Raw genomic sequence first — 19,914 nt, 5'->3', positions numbered from 1 at the left:
TGAGCTCCACTATCCTGTTTTACAACTTACAACTGTCAGTGCCCCTGGATGCTACACAGCAACACTGATAAGGACAGTAGGGATGGAAAGAAATGTGTGCACTTGATGTCGGAACTACGAAAAGAGAAAACTTGGTGACAGATTCCTGAAAGGCTAGGAGTGAGGCAGCTGGTGGACGGTGCTGCTGTTAATCTGGGAAGTAGTGAAGTTGTGGGGCTTGTCATTGGGGTTGGGAAAACAGGCTCAGTTTTCAAGGTGTTAAGCCATCTACGGAGGACTTCCCAGGGGAGGGTTTTTCAGGAAGTATGGCAGGAAAGGGAGAGAAGGGCCACATAGTGAGAGACAGCTCATATTGTGCCAGAGAGTCTCTGTTTTGTCCTTCAGATGTGGAAGCCAATAAAGCGTTTTGATCAGTGAATAGCATAATTAGATTTCATATTTGCAAGAATGCTTGAATAGCCACAGGTAGGATGGAAAAAAGGAAACACCAGACATAAGGATTTTGGTGTCCCTGTATCCCAAAAGAGAAGATGGAGGCCCAAATCAAAACCATGGAGGAAGAAAAGGAGAGAAAGTGTTGGGTACATTTGGGGGGAATGTGTCCATCTTTCCTCCTCTGCATTGACATTGACTTTGCTCATTCTTTTTTTTTTTTTTTTTTTTTGCTGTATGTGGGCCTCTCACTGTTGTGGCCTCTCCCGTTGCGGAGCACAGGCTCCGGACGCACAGGCCCAGCGGCCATGGCTCACGGGCTTAGTTGCTCCGCGGCATGTGGGATCTTCCCGGACCAGGGCACGAACCCGTGTCTCCTGCATCGGCAGGCGGATTCTCAACCACTGCGCCACCAGGGAAGCCCGACTTTGCTCATTCTTGATGGCGCCTACCTACCTCTCCTCATTGTGCTCTAATCTACTTTTACTAAACCGTAAAGTTATAGAGGGCAGGCATTGTATCATCTCATGGTTCTGGGCACGGTGCTTTACTTATCATAGAGGCATTAAATATCAGTGGTTACGGTGGAACCATTGGAAACCTAAATAAAGTAGGGTCAGACCCAAACTTTGGGAAGATTTTTGCCACCTTCCCATTTTACAGATGAGAAAGCAGGAATTGGAGAAGTTGAGTCACATGATTAGTTGGTAACAGAGGTGGCACCCCATGCTAGGTCGACTTACTCCCAATCCAGGGATGTTCGTGGGACGTGCTCACCGATGCCCACACGGCCTTGTGCTTCATGTAAGTAGCTCTCAGTTTCTTATTCTGAGTCAGACGGCATTGGAGCTGGAAGATCCTTCAGAGATGTTTGGTCCACATTTCACACGTGACAGATGAAGAGTCAGCTGTGGGTCTGTATTTGTTTGCTGGGGCTGCTATAACAAAGTACCACAAACTGAATGGGTGAAACAGCTGTCTCAGAGTCGTCTTCCGGTTCTGGAGGCTGGAAGTCTGAGATCCAGGTGTCTGGAGGGTCGGTTCCTCCTGAGCGCCATGGGGAAGGAGCTGTTCCATCCCTCTCTTCTAGCTTTGGGTAGCCTCCAGCAGCCCATGGCTTGTAGATGGCGTTCATCCTGTGTATCTTCACATTGTTTTCCCTCTGTTTGCGTCTGTCTCTGAGTCTAAATTTCGCCCTTTTTATGAAGTTACAGTCAGATTAGATTAGGACCCACCCTAATGACCTCATCTTAACTTGATCATCTACAAAGACCCTGTTTCCAAATAAGGTCACATTCACAGTCCTGGGAGTTAGGAGTCCAACAGCTTTGGGAGGGCCACAAGTCAGCTTACAGCAGGGACCAAGTTCACACCGTTGGTCGTAATGAGGGTAGAATCATAACCCAGATACCCCAACCTCAAGGTCACTGCACCAGCCTCCTCCCTCATCTGTCACTCCACAGCAGTAAACCCTTAGCTTTGGGGTATTTGACATTATAAGTCTCCTACATACTCTTCAAACGTCTGTGGAAATGTCTCTCAGCCTTACAGATCACCAAAGTTCCAGACAGAGTCGACTTGTGTTGATTTTGGAGGTTTGACTTTTACATCAAGAATTAGACCGAATTTGATAAAGACTCCTTGGGAATTTCCTGAAGAGGATGGCGCCTGCACATCTGGTGCCCAGGCTGGACTGATTTTCCTTGGGCAACTAACTGGTCCATGCCCTGTAATGCACGATGATGATATTTCTGGACCAGTCCCACTGGGGAAAGCAAGGCAGATTCAGGCAGTTTCTTTTTCTTCCAAATCAGAAAGTAGCTTCAAAATGATGCTTTTCCCTCCTTGGTATCCATCTAATCCCAAAGTGAAACTGACAATACCCTTTTGTAAGGTTTTTTTTTTTAAGGGTCCTATATTATATGGTGCTGCCTTCCTTTTTTCTTCATGGCCAAACAAATTTAAGTCACATCAAAAAGGAGAGCTTTCCAGGCAGAACTTTCTTGTTTTCAACTAGTACAAAAAAAAAAAAAAAAAAAAAAAGGTTGTAGGAAAAGAAAGCTATTAGATGTCCCTCCTTGAAAGCAGCTTCTCCATCCTTGCCTCCACGCTCCTCAACAATTTGTCTTTCTTCTTGGTTTAGATGAAAGGAGAGAAGTAAAGTTGAGACCAGGTCAGAAGGAGTTTGGGAGAGACTAAGGGAATTTTTTGCTCCTCTGTAGGCATTCAGAGGGGGTGGGTAAGTGAGACTTGCGAAGAGAAGCTGTACCCTCCCTGTAGATGTTCTCTGTATTCTTATTTTGCATTCTTCTGCCGTCTATCTGGTCCTCTTTTCAAAGAAGCTTGCCAATTGTTCAAAACTGCCCACTCACAAAAACAAACTAACAAAAAATTCCTATCATCATTTTGAGGCTTTCCTCTGCTGCCATCTGGGAATATTTTTCCTTAGCTGCTGTTACACTTTTAATTTTTCTAGCAAGCTGGACTGGGAAATAAGAAACAGTTGTTAAAGAAAGCATTTCACCAGTGCCATGGGGGCATGGGGGCGTGTTTTCAATTTCGGTGCCCAGGAGTGGGCTAATTGCAAACTTATTTGGCTGTTTGCATGATCAGCACGAGTAGTCAGGGGCCAGTCGAACCTGTAAGCTCGATGAATAGTGATAATTGTGCCCTGGACTGGTGGATACTACCTGTCCAGTTCTATTCTCTCCTTCTTTAGTTTACTGCAACTATCCAGATCTTCTACTAAACTGTATAGACGGTGGTCAGTTCTCCCACATAGATAGAGAGTGATTTTTGAATCTGAGTTCTGTCTTTCAGATTTTCACATTTGTCCCATGAAGCCAGTATTTTAAAATAATGGCTCCATAAAAATCTCTGTGAACCCCACTTGGAGTATGAAAACCGAATTAAAGAAACAGCTATCTTATGGAATCCACAAATGTTAAAACAGATGATCAACTTGTGAAGAAAGGAGTGATCCCATTTTTGTCAGTTATTCTTATATTTCACCCAAACCAATTGTGATTGAATCTCAATTTATTAATATCTGGCTAACAGGATAAAGGTTCAAAGGGTAGCATTGTATGTATTGTATCTAATGCTTCGGTACTAATACAATAAAGAGATATTATAATAGAATAGAGATTGTTATTATCATCTTTTATAAAGAAAATGTTTAAATAAAATGCTGCCAGTAGATCCAAGTGGATATTCCAGCTTTCACTTTAGCACTGGACCGTCTGTAGCTGCTTGCCTCTAGCCTCTGCTGAGTTCTAGTCCGTGAAGTCCACCTCTATGGAAAAAAAAAAAAAAAAGAGAGAGAGAAAAAAGGTCTTAATTTATATATATATATATTAAAAGCCCCAGAGCTGTGTGTTTTGTGAATCATAGAACAAATGATATGTCTGCTCCTATCTGAGAAGAACAGCTGACTTAAAAAGAGAGAGTAAGTTTATCACTAACAAGGCTTATGCATCTGTGCACTGATTGATAACTAAGACCACATTTTTGTGCTATTGTTACTCTTTTCTCCCCTAGTCCACACTGGGTTTATTTCTGTGGGAGAAGAAGAGCCTAGTTGATGCCATGTTGCTCAGTCAGCTTCTCTCCGTGAACTTCGTTTGTGATCTCAGTGAGTCATCATGACAGAATTATAATTTTAGCATGCTATGCGATTTGCTGGAAAGTGTCCATTTTTGGGTGGAACAGAGACCCTATAGCTCAAAAACCTGTGGGCGGGCAAATCAATGCCATGATTAAGTGATATTAACAGACACCCTGAAGATTTAAAAGCCTCGTTCTGTTTCAAGGAAGCAGCTGAGAAGAAAACGCCCAGCAGGGGTTAAACCCAAATGCCTTCATGGCAGCCTATTTCTGTCAACACTCTGTTCAGGAAATCAACATTTATGCTTTCTGAAATGAAAGTGTGTTTTTGAAGACTAGCCGTCAGATATTTTTTGCCCTTCACACTTTCAAATGCTTAGCCTTTTTTGTAAGTTGACTGCAAAGCGCATCAGTTGGCCGGGCTAAGAAAAAATAAATAAATAAAAGCGCTTGACAAGTGCCATAGCACCACTGTCAACCTCCGAAGTTTCCAGTAGAAGAAGGAAAGAGGGTTGGCCCAAAACATGGTTTCTTCCAGCCTAATACTTCAGGGGTACCTGCCTCCTGAGAAGCTTCCAATCCTTCCAAATGATGTTATTCCTCAGTGTCATCTGGTTTATTTAGAGCACGCTGTATTGCCCATAAACACGCTATTTACCTGTGGGTTAAGGTAGCCAATAATTCTGCCTGTGGAATGCCTGAGATACATTAAAGGGCACTGATCCTAGTATGGAGATGAAGAGAGATCAGGGTTGTCAGCAATAGGCATGGAATGGGCTGGAGCTGGGGAAGAAAAAAGAGGTGTCATGGGGCTTCCCTGGTGGCGCAGTGGTTGAGAATCCGCCTGCCGATGCAGGAGACACGGGTTCGTGCCCCGGTCCGGGAAGATCCCACGTGCCGCGGAGCAACTAAGCCCGTGAGCCGTGGCCGCTGAGCCTGCGCGTCCGGAGCCTGTGCTCCGCAACGGGAGAGGCCACAACAGTGAGAGGCCCGCGTACCGCAAAAAAAAAAAAAAGGTGTCATGATACCAGTGTATTTAAAAAAGCTGTAACACGGCTGAACATTTCAGACTATAACCTGTCACACACCAAAGATTAAGATCCTGGGATGTACAAAACATGAAGTTCCAGTGACACCACTGCAAAACATGTTTTATTTCACTTCGGAAAGAGGTTTCTCTCCAAAGATAGCTAAAGGTTATAGATGCTGAGGACCTCGAACTTGTAGCCCGAGAGCTCTAAAGCCCCACTAAATGCCCAGTAAAAGCACAAACAAGTAATTACCATTTGGATGCAAGCATGCGTGTGCTAATGGAGCCACCGTGTTTTTAGAACATTCCTTAGACTCAGTTTATTAAAATATACATTTTCGTCTAGATCTTGGTCATTTAGGTTGTTATACTTTGCTCAGGACTAGTGATAAAATTATCATTTTATCCACGTGTCTTTATGAATGTAAAATAGAACTAGCACTCCTCAAGGCCAGGGAGAACATTTTTGAGGAATTAAAATATCATCTCGATTCTGTATTCAGCCTCCTTAGTGCTCAGGTGGACACAGCTAGCTCATAACAAGGCTGTTACCCAGGCATTTGGGCTGGACAGCTCTTTGTGACAGTTTCTAGATTGCAGAGGTTTGGGAGGAAAGGGTTAAACTGTTGGAATTCAGCTATTTCTAGACCAAGAAGAGATGAAAAAGTCCAGACTTTTTTATACTGTGTAAAGCATGGGTTGTCTTCTTTTCCCTATGGTTTTGCAAAAAATTATACCTCCTCTAATCAGCTTGAAATAGACTTGAGGCAATCCAACAGACCTTTTGTGCTATATCCATCTTTATGTGCTTCCCAACCTTCCCCCCCCAAAAAGGAGAACCTTTTCTTTATCCTTTTCCTTCTTTTTATTTCATTAAGAATTGAAAGGAAAAGTTTGGTTTACATACACTCTCACACACACACACACACACACACACACACACACACACACACACGAGCCATCCACCTAGAAGAATCAAATTGCAGGATCAACCTAAAAAAATGAAATGTTATTGTTTTTGCTTAATTAAACCCCCAAGAAATGTGTGAAACATTGTTATGGCTGAAAAATTGTTCATTTGTAAATCACAGGGACAAAGGGGACCCCGTGCAACTTTAAAGTTTCCGTGCGCGTAAATGTCGATAGTGTGCCTTCTCCATCATCAGCACTAAATTCACATTGATGCCTCTTTTCTTCTCCGTATTGATCCTTCCATGAGAACGTAGATTTGTATCTGTTAATTAATGCGTCCTGAAACAGCGTTTGTATTAATCAGGCAGATAAGAAAAATTGGATGCCTGCATCCTCCTGACAACCGTAAAAGTGCTGGCCCTGATAAAATCGTGGATGGACCTCAATAAAAAAGTTCCTCCTTCCACTCAATAAACTAATCATCCTGCTTTTAATTATTCGGCAGAAAGATGTGTGGAGATTGGAGAATGTGTAAATCTATTTACTAACAGCAGTGTCTGGGAGGGAGAAAAGGGCTGTCACAGGAAGGTGCTGCAGGCTATGCGCTCTGTCCATCTGCTGGCTGCAGAAAAACTGCTGCTTGGGAGCATGAAAAGGAACAAGGAAACGAAGGCAAATGGAAAATACCCATCCCTTTCTGCTCAGAACTTTCTAGATGATTATGTTTTCGTCTGCTCCATTTACCAAAGAAATTCGTACATCGTCCCTTTTCTTAGCTTAGATATTTGAATTTGCATGACATCTTTTTCTTGCAATGGGGGAATAGAAAAAAAGAGCAACATTGTTGGTTGGTTGGTTGGTTGGTTGGTTGTAAAACAACCTCAAGAGCAAATGGAACCACACCTACTCAGGTTAGATCATTATTTTTCCCTTTTGAATCCCTGTTAAAAGTTGTTACATCTCTAATGCCAAGAGGATATTTATTAATGTAACCTCACATTGCAATGACCAAAAAGAAAAGAATGGAAAAAAGGGGGAACAAAAGACATAGCCAGTCTAAAAGAAGATCAGTTAAGTAATATGTAAGCGGCTTGATAAAGAAAATGAAAGAAATGCTTTTTACACAGGCCCTAAGACCCCTTAAGAAAAGCTTGACTAATCCCTCTTGATGATTTTATTAAACACTTGTAGTTAGTGGTGCCAAATGGCAAACCACTAGTTTTCTCCAGCGGGCCAGGAAATCATTTCCTTTTCTTTACCATGCTGTAGTTGCTAATATCACAAGTCGCATTATTAATATTTCCTTCCTTCTGTAGAGTTATTGGTAGCAGGACCTTACTTAAATCATGGTACATTGTCCTCAAAAACCATAGAGAGATGGTTGGTCACCCTTGGAATTCCTGAGCATAACCTTGGAAATGAAAGTGAAGTTTTAAGAAACGTTTCTTTTTTTAGGAAAAAGTATGTGGTTCATCATCAGCTTTCTCCACTAAGACTTCCTTTTAGAGTCTGGGTCTAATTCCTCTAAAATTTAAATATATATCTTTACTCCTAAGTAAGTTTAATTGTACTACTTCATCTTTCCCTCTTGAACCACGTTTTCTTTTTAATTTTTCTTTTTGCTTGTGTTCTCTCGAGTTCAGAAGGGACTTTAGACATCTGTGCATAAATGCAGACCAGATTTTTGTAAAGGATTGAAGCAGTCATCCAGGTATTTCAGATAAAAATAATATATCATATAGCTACACGTATGGACTGCATATTATATATTAGTGTTTCGCTGGGTTTTATTTTATATTTCCCCAAAACAAATATTAAGGTACAAGGAAATTGTCTTGCTCGAGGTGAAACAGCCAGTAGCTCAGTGGAGCTAGTATTTAAGTTCAGGATCGAGCTCTGCTCATATCCTGTCCATCACACCTCGTTGCCTCCGTATTTAACTTTTTTAAATAACTGGATCTTAATGTCAGGAATAAATTGTGGCTTCTCTATTTGGTGAGGAGGCCAGGCTGCAAAATATTCTACCCTCTTTTATACCAGTGATCACCATTTAAAAAAGGAATTCATGCTAAATATCAGGGGGGCAAAATATCCAGTTAAGAAGGCTCTTTTGGGTGTAAGCATACTCAATACTCACTGTACTTGTGACTATTACAGAGAAATGGTTCCAAATTGCACTCTACTGTGTGGCCTACCTTGTTTGTTTTCCTTTATTGGGGGCTTTTGGTTTTTTACTCTCATGGTGTTTATCAGTAGTAGTTTTTAGCGATGAGGTAGTCGAAAGTTTGACTTCCCGTAAGACAGTCATGAAGACTTCCGCTAGAAATCGAGTGTATTTCAAGATTACACAGTATTTTCTTCTCGAGTGAAAGAAACAAAACTACTTCTTTTCTATTATATTCCTCTCAGCTGTGTCTATAAAACCTTGAGAAAATGCCAACAAGTTGAAGCTGGTTTGTGACTTTTACTTTGCCATTGGCGAAATGATCAGGGGCAATTTTAAGAGCGGCTGATCAAAGCTCAGCATAATTTTGAGCACCGATGCAGAAGACGACTACCGTATGAGACTAACGTTGTATTACGAAATGATGGCTTTAAAGTAACTTGATCTGCCCGTCTTCCCATGCAGGCTTCTCCACGCTGTCCCTGGCGGACCAGATGAGCCTTCTGCAGAGTGCTTGGATGGAAATTTTGATCCTTGGTGTCGTGTACCGATCTCTTTCCTTTGAGGATGAACTTGTCTATGCAGACGATTATATAATGGATGAAGACCAGTCTAAATTAGCAGGCCTTCTTGACCTAAATAATGCTATCCTGCAGCTGGTAAAGAAATACAAGAGCATGAAGCTGGAGAAAGAAGAATTTGTCACCCTCAAAGCAATCGCTCTTGCTAATTCAGGTTGGCATATTGGCAATGGCCCGTTGTCACGTTTTCTTGTATGTCAGTTTTACCCCTTCCCTTAACTTCTTCTTCAGGGATTTGCTAGACCCGGTTGTAAATTCTGAGTCCGCCAAATTAGAGTCATTGTAGCTTTCTAGTGAAAAGTTAGAAGAAAAGAAACATCAACTTAAAGGGAATTATTTTTATTTTATTTGTTTATTAAAAGCTGTGACACTTCTACCACCTAATTCACTTACTAACCTGAACCACGGCAAAGCAAAAACTCACGTGCATGTGATGTAAGTGGACACTCAGGACCAAGTTAGCTCCTTTGTCTTGTTTGCACAAGTGAAAATAAGTGTGAGTTACAAACACAAATCATTCCCCCGCCCCCTGAAATTGCAAATTTTGTAATTGGAATAATATATGTAGTGTTGCTTTTCCCTTTGGTTATCAGAGAATACCCTGTTTTCTTCCATTCTTGAATTCTCTAAAAGTCAAGCTCTGCTGAAGGAGTATTTCCCTCAAGGCTATTACCTATGCAGTAAGGGTTAAGAATTATGAGAATAAATTGGTCTTTACCTGAGAACCGAAATGTACTAAAATAGGGAGCAACCTCTGATAAGTAGAAATCGTTGGTGCTTTGCTGTTTTTCCCTTTGTGCCTCTCCTGATGCTTGCTTGTGGTCTTAAGTCTCTCTTAGCATTTGCATCAAGTCCAGGATAGATCCCTCCTTAATGACGTGCTGATCTTTAGATACCTGCATGTCAATAACACGCTCTGATGCTCTGTACCATTGACAGTCACACCGTGCCCCTCCATCTGCTTTTGTTTTGACCCTATCTTTGAACTTTATCTTGGTTGCCGGCCAGTAGTTTTCCCTTTAATTACAAGAAGGAAACTGTCAATAAAATCTGTTAAATGGGATGCAATGAGTGGCTTGAATGGGCGGACGGCTATTTGTTCAAATTCTGCAGCATTCAAGGTATTGACAGTTTGTTTTCTGGGGCCATATGTGACGATCAATCTCAGACTGGGCTCAGCCGCGCTGAAAAATGAAAACCCAGATTGCTTTTGCTTACTTGTGGATGACGACATTGTGATTTGGCGTGGTCCTAGTGAGACGAGACCTTCTGCCCAAATTGCCCCCACGAGAGCCAGGGGCGCGTGACTGTTTTTAGAAATAATTTTTAATTGATTTTGTAATTAACAGTTCATCTACAATATTGATGCATGAATCCTTGGACTGATAGGAGGGGAATTGTTTTCAACAATGAAGTCGTACTTTCCTATTTGTCTTCATAATGGCATTTAGCGTTTCACACTTTTAATGGCGAGGGTACCCCTCTTCCTTATACCACCATTCACTTCTCGCTTACTCCCCTGTGAAACTGAAAAATATGATTCTGTATGACACATGGCATCGTTGTCACAAACCCTGAGGAACTCCGTGCCCTGCTCTCTGGAAAACCAAAGCGGGAGATGGGATAGAAATTTTCTGAGAATTTATTAGCTTGCATGGACTTCCCATTAGGGCACCTCTCATAATTAGATGAAGGATTTTGCAGTGACGGTTTGGGAAGAATTTTTATTTGGAAATCATATAGTGATTCTAATGTAAAACATTTACTTGGTTAATTATGTTTAAAATGAAGCCAGGGTGTTTTATATCTTTCGTGTCTCAAATTGCTTTTTGTGAATTATTAACTAATCATGAATGCTGAGCAATGCTAAAACTTTATCATCAAAATTGCTAAAATTCTATACTTTTGGATGTTAGATGTATAGTTTATGGCTATGGATTATTATTTAGTTTACCTGAATTAATTAGTAGCGGCATTTCTGTTGCTGCTGTTTAGAAGTATAATCAGTAATGTTTTGATATACAGATATTTGTATTCCACATTCTCTGCTGTGAGGCAGAGGAGGTGATCTACTTTCAAGCAATGACTGGTGATTAAAAAGTTTAAAGAACTAGTCAGTTTATTTTTCTTGTATTAACAGCCAGAAATAGTCAAACAAACCCTCTCTTTTTTCTAGCATAGTATTCTGTAGCATTTCTTTTTTTCTTAAAAATTTCTCCACCTCACAAAATTCTCCCGTAAGTAACTCTAAGATTTTTTCAGCGTCTCAATACCAAGGAAAATTAATTGAATCAGAGTCCAGAATAAAGGAGTAATGACTTAAGTCCTATAGGGACTATTTTAATGTCTAAATTGTGCCACGTCTCCCGTGCTGTATAAATATGGCCTTTCTCTCATCCAGCCAACCTACAAGCCTTACCATTTTACCTTGGGATAAACCACTCAGAGAGGCATTTTGTTTGAGACTGTCGATATGATGCTATTTTATTCCATTTTTTTACCGTTGTTTGGAGGACAGCAGTAAAGTTGCAGATTCAATCTTGCTGGGAACTTGTGTTTCTTAAGCCGCTCAAACACAACAATATGAAAATATTTTAATACTTTTCATAAACATACCAAAAAGCTTGTAGATTTTCTTTTAGTATTTAGAAACTTTAGATCAACATAAGAGACTTTTGGCGGAGGAAAAAAAAAAAATCTGCTTTAGTGTGATTTATATAAGTACCTCAGCGTTCCCCGTACGGCTGTAGGTGTAAACAACCATTGTCTCATTAATCTACATTTCAGCTTATTTTAAACATCTGTCTTTATTCAATAATTATAAATGTTGTGCTTATGCTTGGCAAACAGGGAATTGGCTTCCCGATAATGGCTGTCATATTTTTTGTAGCTATGTTTCTGTCACATGTGAATTCAGGAATATTTATAACACCAGAAAACCATTGGAAGTGTATCCCCTATCTTCAGGTACATAGCCCAAAATACCAATATATCATGAGCTAATACTGTAATTATCACATTCAGATCTTTGAAAACCCTAAATAATTGTTCCACGGATTTTTGAAGGTAAGAAACTAACTGACTCACTTAAACTACATATTCTCTATTTTGGAGTGCTAACAAGCCTTTTGAGAAATACTGCATCCCCAATACATCTCTGTGGGATTGACTTTAAAGAGGAAAATCTAGGCCACAATTTTAACATTGTCATTGTAAGGCCCAGGCTTTCCCACACATACACCAAGAGGTCTAGACTAATCTCTAGAATTCTTTCCATTTGGGAAATTCTATGATTCTAGAATTAATTTTATGTCTTTATGGGAAAATGTAGTGAAATATTTCTGCCAGCATTTTGGGTAAGATTATAGCACATAATTCTGTTCTCTCAATTGGTTCTGCTGATTTTTCTGTCTAAAATTTGTTTGAAACTATTATCACTGGCCCTGAGGTAATATACTCACCTTTACATAGTGGAAGATTAAAAGCAGTTTAAGATTAAGAATTGCTTTTGGTCCGATCATTCTCTTTGGCTTAAGTCACAAGACCTTCATCTCCATAGCTGCCCCTCACAACCCAGCTGCTGCCACCCCAGCCCCAGCCCCAACCTAGAGCCCTGTGAGCCCAGCCCATGTGAGAATACATAGAATCTACATATTTAAGTTGAGTTTTCTTTTTACTTCCCCATAGTACCTCGAGAGTAATAGCATCTATTGATATAAAGCTGCAAATCATATTTTGATCATCAATTTTAAATCATCAGTCATTATCCTCATCTCATGACAGTATTTTGTTCTCAGGGACAAATGGTATATGTGCAGAATGTGGTATAATTTCAAGGGATTAAGAAGTCTATGATTTCTGTCGGGGAATGGAATGGCGGCCGTATTTCATCAGCATATTTGGACCCTCATACACGTTTGGACTAGTGTTTCTCCATCTTATTTCATTCTCTCTCCTCTTAGGGTAGGCTTTTTCGATATGATTTTCCTAATAGGTCCCCAATGAAGTATTAATATCACAGCTATCCAGTGCACCTGTTTATGTACTGCGTATATGTGAATTTTACCTAAAAAGAGAGGGTTTTTTCTACTCTCCAATTCCAAATGTCACCTCGTTTGAGAATGCATGGTTTAATCCACATAACTGTTTTCTTCTCTGTAAAATGAGGCAGATGAATTCAGTAACATCTAACATCTCCTAACTGGCCTAAAATTTTAATCTCAGTTACTTTTAAGAGAGGGTGGTGAGTTTGGTCTTATATTTTGCATGTGGCTTGGTCGTATATTTTGTGTGTGGTGTGTGTGTTCATGCTATATTGGTAGTATAGAAATATTAACATCTTCACGGATCTAAACAACTAGTATAAAAGTAAAAACACCTCTTCAGTTCTTTAGTATCTACTGGGCCCTCAAACAATTTTACTGAAATTTTGAGTTTGCTAATTTGATACTCAGGAGATAGTTTTAGCTATTGGTCAAGAGATTATCCTTTTTAAGAATCTTTCTCTAGACATTTCTGTTTTCATTTTTAGCCTCTGCTGGGGAATCTCTTTTGATTTCCACGGCATGCCTGTTTGGGTAGACATATCCAGTATCATTTTACAGGTAATGGAAGTGAGCTGATAAAGATGTATGGCTGCTTTGAGGCAGAGGGTTGGAACCTCAGTCCCTCGCTACCAATAAGCTGTTAATATTTCTATTTCACAAATAACATGTATACCATGTCTTTAAAAGGGTCAATGAATAAGCTGTTAGCCAGTGCAATTTCACATCTGCCACCCTAAATGAGTATTTTAAGTTTAGTTTAGAATTTTGTCCCCAGTTCCTTTATCTTGCTGTCTTGCTGAAGCTATAGTGGTATAGAACCACTCAGGAAAGTGACAAAAAGAATCGAAAACAAAATGTTTACCAGATTATAGCATTTTGTAAGAAATGAATATGGATAGGTCCTTTGTGGCAGGTAGAAATTTATTCTTAACTTTTACCCAAACCAGTATCTTATTCTATAAGATAAATAAGAAATCAGAATTATGCCTTTCCATCTCCTAGTCTGCTTCTCTTTGGTTTTTGCTCAAATTAGTCATCACTGCTTGAATTATTTTAATTTTATTTTAGATGATATATCTGGGGAGTGGATTGTTTTTTAATTTAATGCAACTGTTACATTTCATGCACACTGTGATATTTCAAAATTTTATGTAGAAAATACGGCTGGTTCCTGAACGTTTCTTAGCATGCTCAATGATCACTATGCCTTTATATAACATGGGAAATATTTGCTACAAGTATCTCTGTGCTTCCATCCTGCATTATAAGCACATAAAATGCTCTATAGTTGCTTTTTTTTTTTTTTTGCGGTACGCAGGCCTCTCACTGTTGTGGCCTCTCCCGCTGCGGAGCACAGGCTCCGGACGCGCAGGCTCAGCGGCCATGGCTCACGGGCCCAGCCGCTCTGCGGCATGTGGGATCTTCCCGGACCGGGGCACGAACCCGCGTCCCCTGCATCGGCAGGCGGACTCTCACCCACTGCGCCACCAGGGAAGCCCTATAGTTGCTTTACTTCTAGGAGGTGACATAATATAGCACCATTTCATGTATAGGTCTTAAGATAATGAGCAATCTGTTATAAAAGGTCATTGGGGGCTTCCCTGGTGGCGCAGTGGGTGAGAGTCCACCTGCCGATGCAGGAGACACGGGTTCGTGCCCTGGTCCGGGAAGATCCCACATGCCGCGGAGCAACTAAGCCCGTGAGCCATGGCCGCTAGGCCTGCGCTCCGCAACGGGAGAGGCCACAACAGTGAGAGGCCCGCATACCGGAAAAAAAAAAAAAAAAAAAAAAGAGCAAAAGGTCATTGGCATAGTGCAGAGCATTTAGGATGTTGTGAAAGGTTGAAATATTTACCACCCAAGCTGGTATCAAGATTCACTTCTTGGGTGTCATTGTCTTTATCACTTCTAGTAACAGGAGTAGTTCTAGAAAAGTGTAAGATACTGGAGGGAGAGGGAAGGCCTTGGGTACTTGCAGTGTAATAGAAGAGACCTAGCAGGGAAATTATGTGAGATAAACAGAACAACCAACAATAATTTGGGATTCGAGAGGGAAGCCTGGAGGAAAGAAACTATGGACCACAAGGGTTTTCTGTGAGTCAACATTTTATATAAATACAGTAGGAGAGTGATTTGTGTGATTGATGTAAATGTAATAGAAAGCAGACTTGATAGCCAGAGCGAGAAATGAGGAAAACAGGCCTCCAAAAAAAAAAAAACCAAAAAATGTGTGTCTCAATGGAAAGCTGTAAAATCAGAAGTCCTGTTTTTCTCACCATGGTTAGGCACAAAATCAGAATTATTATGTCTATTTCCAATATTAGAATTATAACTTCTCTGGGTTAGAAAAGACCTAAAAGATTTTATGATCCAACACCCTACTTGATATATGAACATCTTCCTTGGTGTTTCTGACAAGTGTTTCTAAAGCCTTGATAGGAATTCTGCTCAACTCACTACTTTCTAGAAGGGATCTTTTCATCAAGTATCTCACTACCTCTCTCTCTAGGTCTCTCACCATTTTTATAAAAACACAGATTAAAACACACACACATACAAAATGAAATGTGTGACTTAATAAGTGTATTAGTTCCTCTAACAAATCACCACATCTTGGTGGCTCTAAACCACGCTTATTTATTCTCCTACAGTTCAGGAGGTCAGTGGTCCATGATCTGTTTCACCAGGTTAACGACAAGGTGTGGACAGGGCCACTCTTCCCCTGGAGGCTCTAGGGGAGAATCTGATACCTGGCCTTTTCCAGCTTCTACTGTGGTGTTCCTTGCATTCCTTGGCTCATGGCACCTTCCTGCATCTTCAGAGCCAGGCCTGTACCATTTTGCTTCATTGGCGATACTGCCTTCTTCTTCCTTTTCCTCCCTCTTATAAGGACACTTTTGATTTCACTGAAGGCCCACCTGGATAATCCAGGATACTGTTCCCATATCAAGATCCTAAATCACAGCTGCAAAGTCCGTTTTGCCATACAAGGTAACATTTAGGTTGCAGGGTTGGACTATCCAGATATCTTTGGGACCATTTTGCTGCCTACCACAATGAATATATACGCAAGGTCAAGAAATATAACTTTGCATCATCTGTCCCAGTTGCTCTCCCTTCCCTTCTCGCAAAAGTAACCCCTATCCTGTCCTGACTTTTATAGTCATCACTTCCGTATGTTTTATAATGGTTTTGTTACTAAACGTGTATCCCCAGACATGATAGTTTAATCTTGCCCTTTAAAAAACATTGTTTTCTCCATATGGATTTTTAAAGTCTCCTTTAATCTAAAAGTTCCTCTTTAAGTTTTTGTGTTCTTATAGTTTATCTATTGCAAAAGCCAGGGCATTTGCCCTGCACAGTTCCCCAGGGCCGGGACTTTGCAGTTTATATCCTCCAGGGGCAGCTCATCATGTTTCTCTGCCCTTTGCATCTTGTGCAAACCAGCAACTGGATCCAAAAGGGCTTAATGAGATTCAGTTTCTAGACCTGCAGGCGGGGTGCTGTTCTTGGAGAGACATATAATGTCTGGTTGTCTCACTTTTTGTGATGTTAGCAGCCATTGGCGCTCATTCCTGAAATCCGTGGTGATTTGTAATTTTAACCTTTCTTTTTTCATTCACGAGTTGGGATACTTACACACAGAGATGCTTTCTCTCCTCTGTTATTTGGTTACCAGTGATACAGAGTGAATGGGAAATGTGGGATAAATGCTTGATTATTTCTGTTTATTCACCAGCTTTCAAGATAAGGAATCGGCACCCTATCTTTTCTTAAGGTCATTATAAAGACATGTATTTAAACATAATCAATAGATTTCAATCAATTGTAATTGTAATTCTTTTTAAAGTTTAAACTGTCCCATTTGGGTCAGCGGGAACCTCTTCGGGTCAGCGTCCGGAACCTTTTTGAATGACGTAATAGTTGTAGCTACCCTCCTTCCTATTTATTCTGACAAGGTGTTCGTTATTCATCCTAAATATTTCCTGACTGGGGCCTGGAATCTGATTACAACTTGGGTGCTACTGGTACCGATTACTGCATTCCTGGGTTGGCCATGCTTCCTGAACCCCTTCAGTGGAAAAGAGCTAGGAACGCAGACACACACACTATAATCCTGATGCGCGCGTGTGTGTGTGTGTGTGTGTGTGTGTGTGTGTGTGTGTGTGTGTGTGTGTCTTTGGGGGATATCTTGTTACTTAGTTTTCTGGTAAGTGTTTTCTATGGATTTTTAATTTTGCCATCTAGTTGCTCTGTTCTTTTATGCGCAGATTTGGAGAGGTGAAAAGTTTTTGCTGCCACCACTGCCATCCTCCTGGAATACAGTTTACTGATTTTTAATCAACACTTTATGATGGGCACTATCATGTTTGACTGTCTATGTTAATCAAGAGCCAATGTGCCACGGCAGTCAACCAGGGTTCTTCAGTATCTCATCTGATTGTAACTGAGAAGATCACTTTTTTAGACTCCTTATGACTGTATATAAAAAAGTGGAGATGCAAATTATCTTTCAGAAAGTAGACTTTTGCTCACTGCTCTGTCTTTTTCATCGTATTGTGTTTCATTCCTTTGGTGACTAGAGTCATGTCGGCCGTGTCGTTACTGCCCCTCTTCATGTAGGCAGCTTACTGACACTAAAGAAAATCAACATCTGTGTTCCACAGAAAAGGCTACTCTGAGTGTTGGTTTACAATATGTACCAGATTTGACTCTGAATATGCTTTATGTATGTCTAATATTCAATTCCATCCTCAAAATAAGATTTGGCATCATTGAGAAAATAGTGCCAAGATACAAGTCCTGAAGACAGTTCCTAAACAGAGCGTGGGCATTCTGGAGTAGCTTTACCTAATGCCACAGTAATGGATAATTTTACCATAGAGAAGGGCAGTGCCTTATTCCAGGTAAGAAGTAAAAACAAAATCTTCTTTTGCATCGGCTCTAAGTCTCACTGAATTTTGCAGCTATTGGTATAAGGATACTTAGCTGTCTTCCCAGAGTAAATGATCTGAGCTAGACATGTCCCTTTCGGGTCGTACTTCATGGAGGAAAATATTGGAATTTAACAAAAGGGTTCTTTTTATTATTAGATGTTGAAACTGAATATATGGGTGACACTATGCGTATCATTGGAACTTTGGTAATCTTTTGGAATCTTGATCATTTTAGAGTAGCATTTGTTTGTCTCATTGTCTACTGTAGTGATTCTCAACCCTGACTTGGCCATAGGATCACCTAGATTTTAAAAAATACTGATGTCCCGCATCCAGCTCCAATTTTCTGATTTAATAGGTCTGGGCTTGGACCCAGAAATCCTAGTTTTGGGGTTTTTTTTTTTAACAACTCACTCGCTGTTTTTAATGTTCAGCTTTGCACTGTCTGTTTAGTTCATAAACCTGTGATTTCCATGATTAAGTTTAGCTGGTTCCCATTAGCACAAATACTGGGAAAATTTCCTTTAAAACATAAAGTTAAAATAAACCCGAAACCCAGTACCAACAACTAGAGTTAAATAATTATATAAAGTAATGCCAGTTCTATTGAGCTTTGCATAAATGTATAAATTTAGCCCAAAGAACAAAACAGAGATTAAAGCCACAGAGCCAAAACTTGAACTAGGATCCTTAATGGAGATTAATATTTTCTTCAGCAGTCTGCCAGCTGAATCATGGTCTAATTAAATAGTTCAGATTTAGTGAGTTTGCATTTAAAGTATTAGAAGCTCCAAGAATGGGTAAAGCTAAAATGAGTTAGAATCTTTTCTGTAAATGGGAAGTTAAATTATCACAGTAATTTGATTAAATCATTTTTAAATCTCTCAAGCTAAATCACCACCTTTAAAGAATAGTTTGAAGTCTTAATTGCTGTTTGTGAGCATATCTCTCTGCTATTTGTTCTCGCCTCATTTCCTGTGACATCCTATAATATATCTCCCGCCAGGCAAGAGCAGTGGGGAAGGCAAGACTTGGAGTCGGGGCTGAGGGACCGTACTTTCAAGCATTTAAAGATCTGCCATGTCGAAGAAGGACATTTATCCTGTATTGTTTCAGTAGTTAGAACCAGGACCAAAGGATGGAAATTAGAGGCAGATTTGGGAAAATATGAAGAAGACACTTCGAACAATTAGTTGTGTCCCTTGTTAAGTAGAATGCTCTCCAGGTAACTGGCAATGTCTTTATTAGAAATGTTGTAGAAAAGATTCTTGCTGAAGATGCAAAGTTGAATGAGATGAGCTTAAGAGGATGATTTCAGCTCTTTAAAAAAAAAAAAAAATGGAAATGCCATGTCCAGTGTCATAAATTCTGGCAGCACACTTTGATTCAAAGACACCAGAGTTTAAGCCTACTCTGACACTTACTAGCAACCACCTGCCTTGCGGAGCTGTTGGGAGATGAATGAGGCAATGTTCATAAAGTGCTTCTCAGAGGACTCACCCAAAACAGGTACTTAAGAAATGGTATATTTATTATATTTATTCTGGCTTAAAAAAATATTTTTTCTTTATTTTTTTAAATTTTTTGGCCACACTGCGCAGCATGCGGGGTCTTAGTTCCCTGACCAGGGATCAAACCCGTACCTCCTGCAGTGGAAGCACAGAGTCTTAACCGCTGGATGACCAGGGAAGTCCCTATTCTGCTTTTTTAAATCAGTATATTTATTCTGCTTTTTAAAAAATCAATCTGTTTGGAAAACCGCGATTTTGCTTAAATTTTGTCTGTAAAGAATGCAGTTCCTTTTTTCCTCATTCATTTCTTCCCCACTGTTTTCACTTAGAGTGGTAACGTTTAGTCCCCAGATAGATTGGGTGGGTCCACTTCATGTCGGTTCCCTTATGTACCAAGGTCAGTCTTCTGTGTATCTAACCACTCACCGTTAGTGTGCGTCCATGTCCACCAGTTTCCCCTGACAGTATTTAAGTGCAAACATAGAAATAAAAAATATCAGAGCATGTTGTTGTCACCTCCATGACTGCTTTTTTGTCACTTTCATTGCCGCCCCCTTAGACAACTTTGGAAATTCCACGTGCTTGTTTCTAAGAGAAGACACACAGGAAGTGGATGGAATTGCTATGCTGAAAGGAACCAGATTGCAGGAAAGCCTAGGTAGAAACAGTCCATCGGAAAGGCCAGGGTTCATGTT

General features: G+C 40.3%; 1 protein-coding gene across 36 annotated transcripts in view; it reads left to right on the top strand.

The window, feature by feature from the left end:
* Positions 1-19,914, top strand: part of ESRRG (estrogen related receptor gamma) — a 645,982-nt gene that overhangs the window by 620,515 nt on the left and 5,553 nt on the right. For all 36 annotated transcript variants that reach the window (XM_067027629.1, XM_067027575.1, XM_067027635.1 and 33 more), the window contains one exon: positions 8,610-8,879. In XM_067027629.1, coding sequence (XP_066883730.1) covers positions 8,610-8,879 — 270 coding nt within the window. The remainder of the gene's footprint in view (positions 1-8,609; positions 8,880-19,914) is intronic.

This window comes from Kogia breviceps, chromosome 1, assembly GCF_026419965.1.
Source record: "Kogia breviceps isolate mKogBre1 chromosome 1, mKogBre1 haplotype 1, whole genome shotgun sequence".
NCBI lineage: Eukaryota > Metazoa > Chordata > Mammalia > Artiodactyla > Physeteridae > Kogia > Kogia breviceps.
Note: the sequence above shows the minus strand (reverse complement) of the source record. Positions and strands in the feature narration are given on the sequence as shown.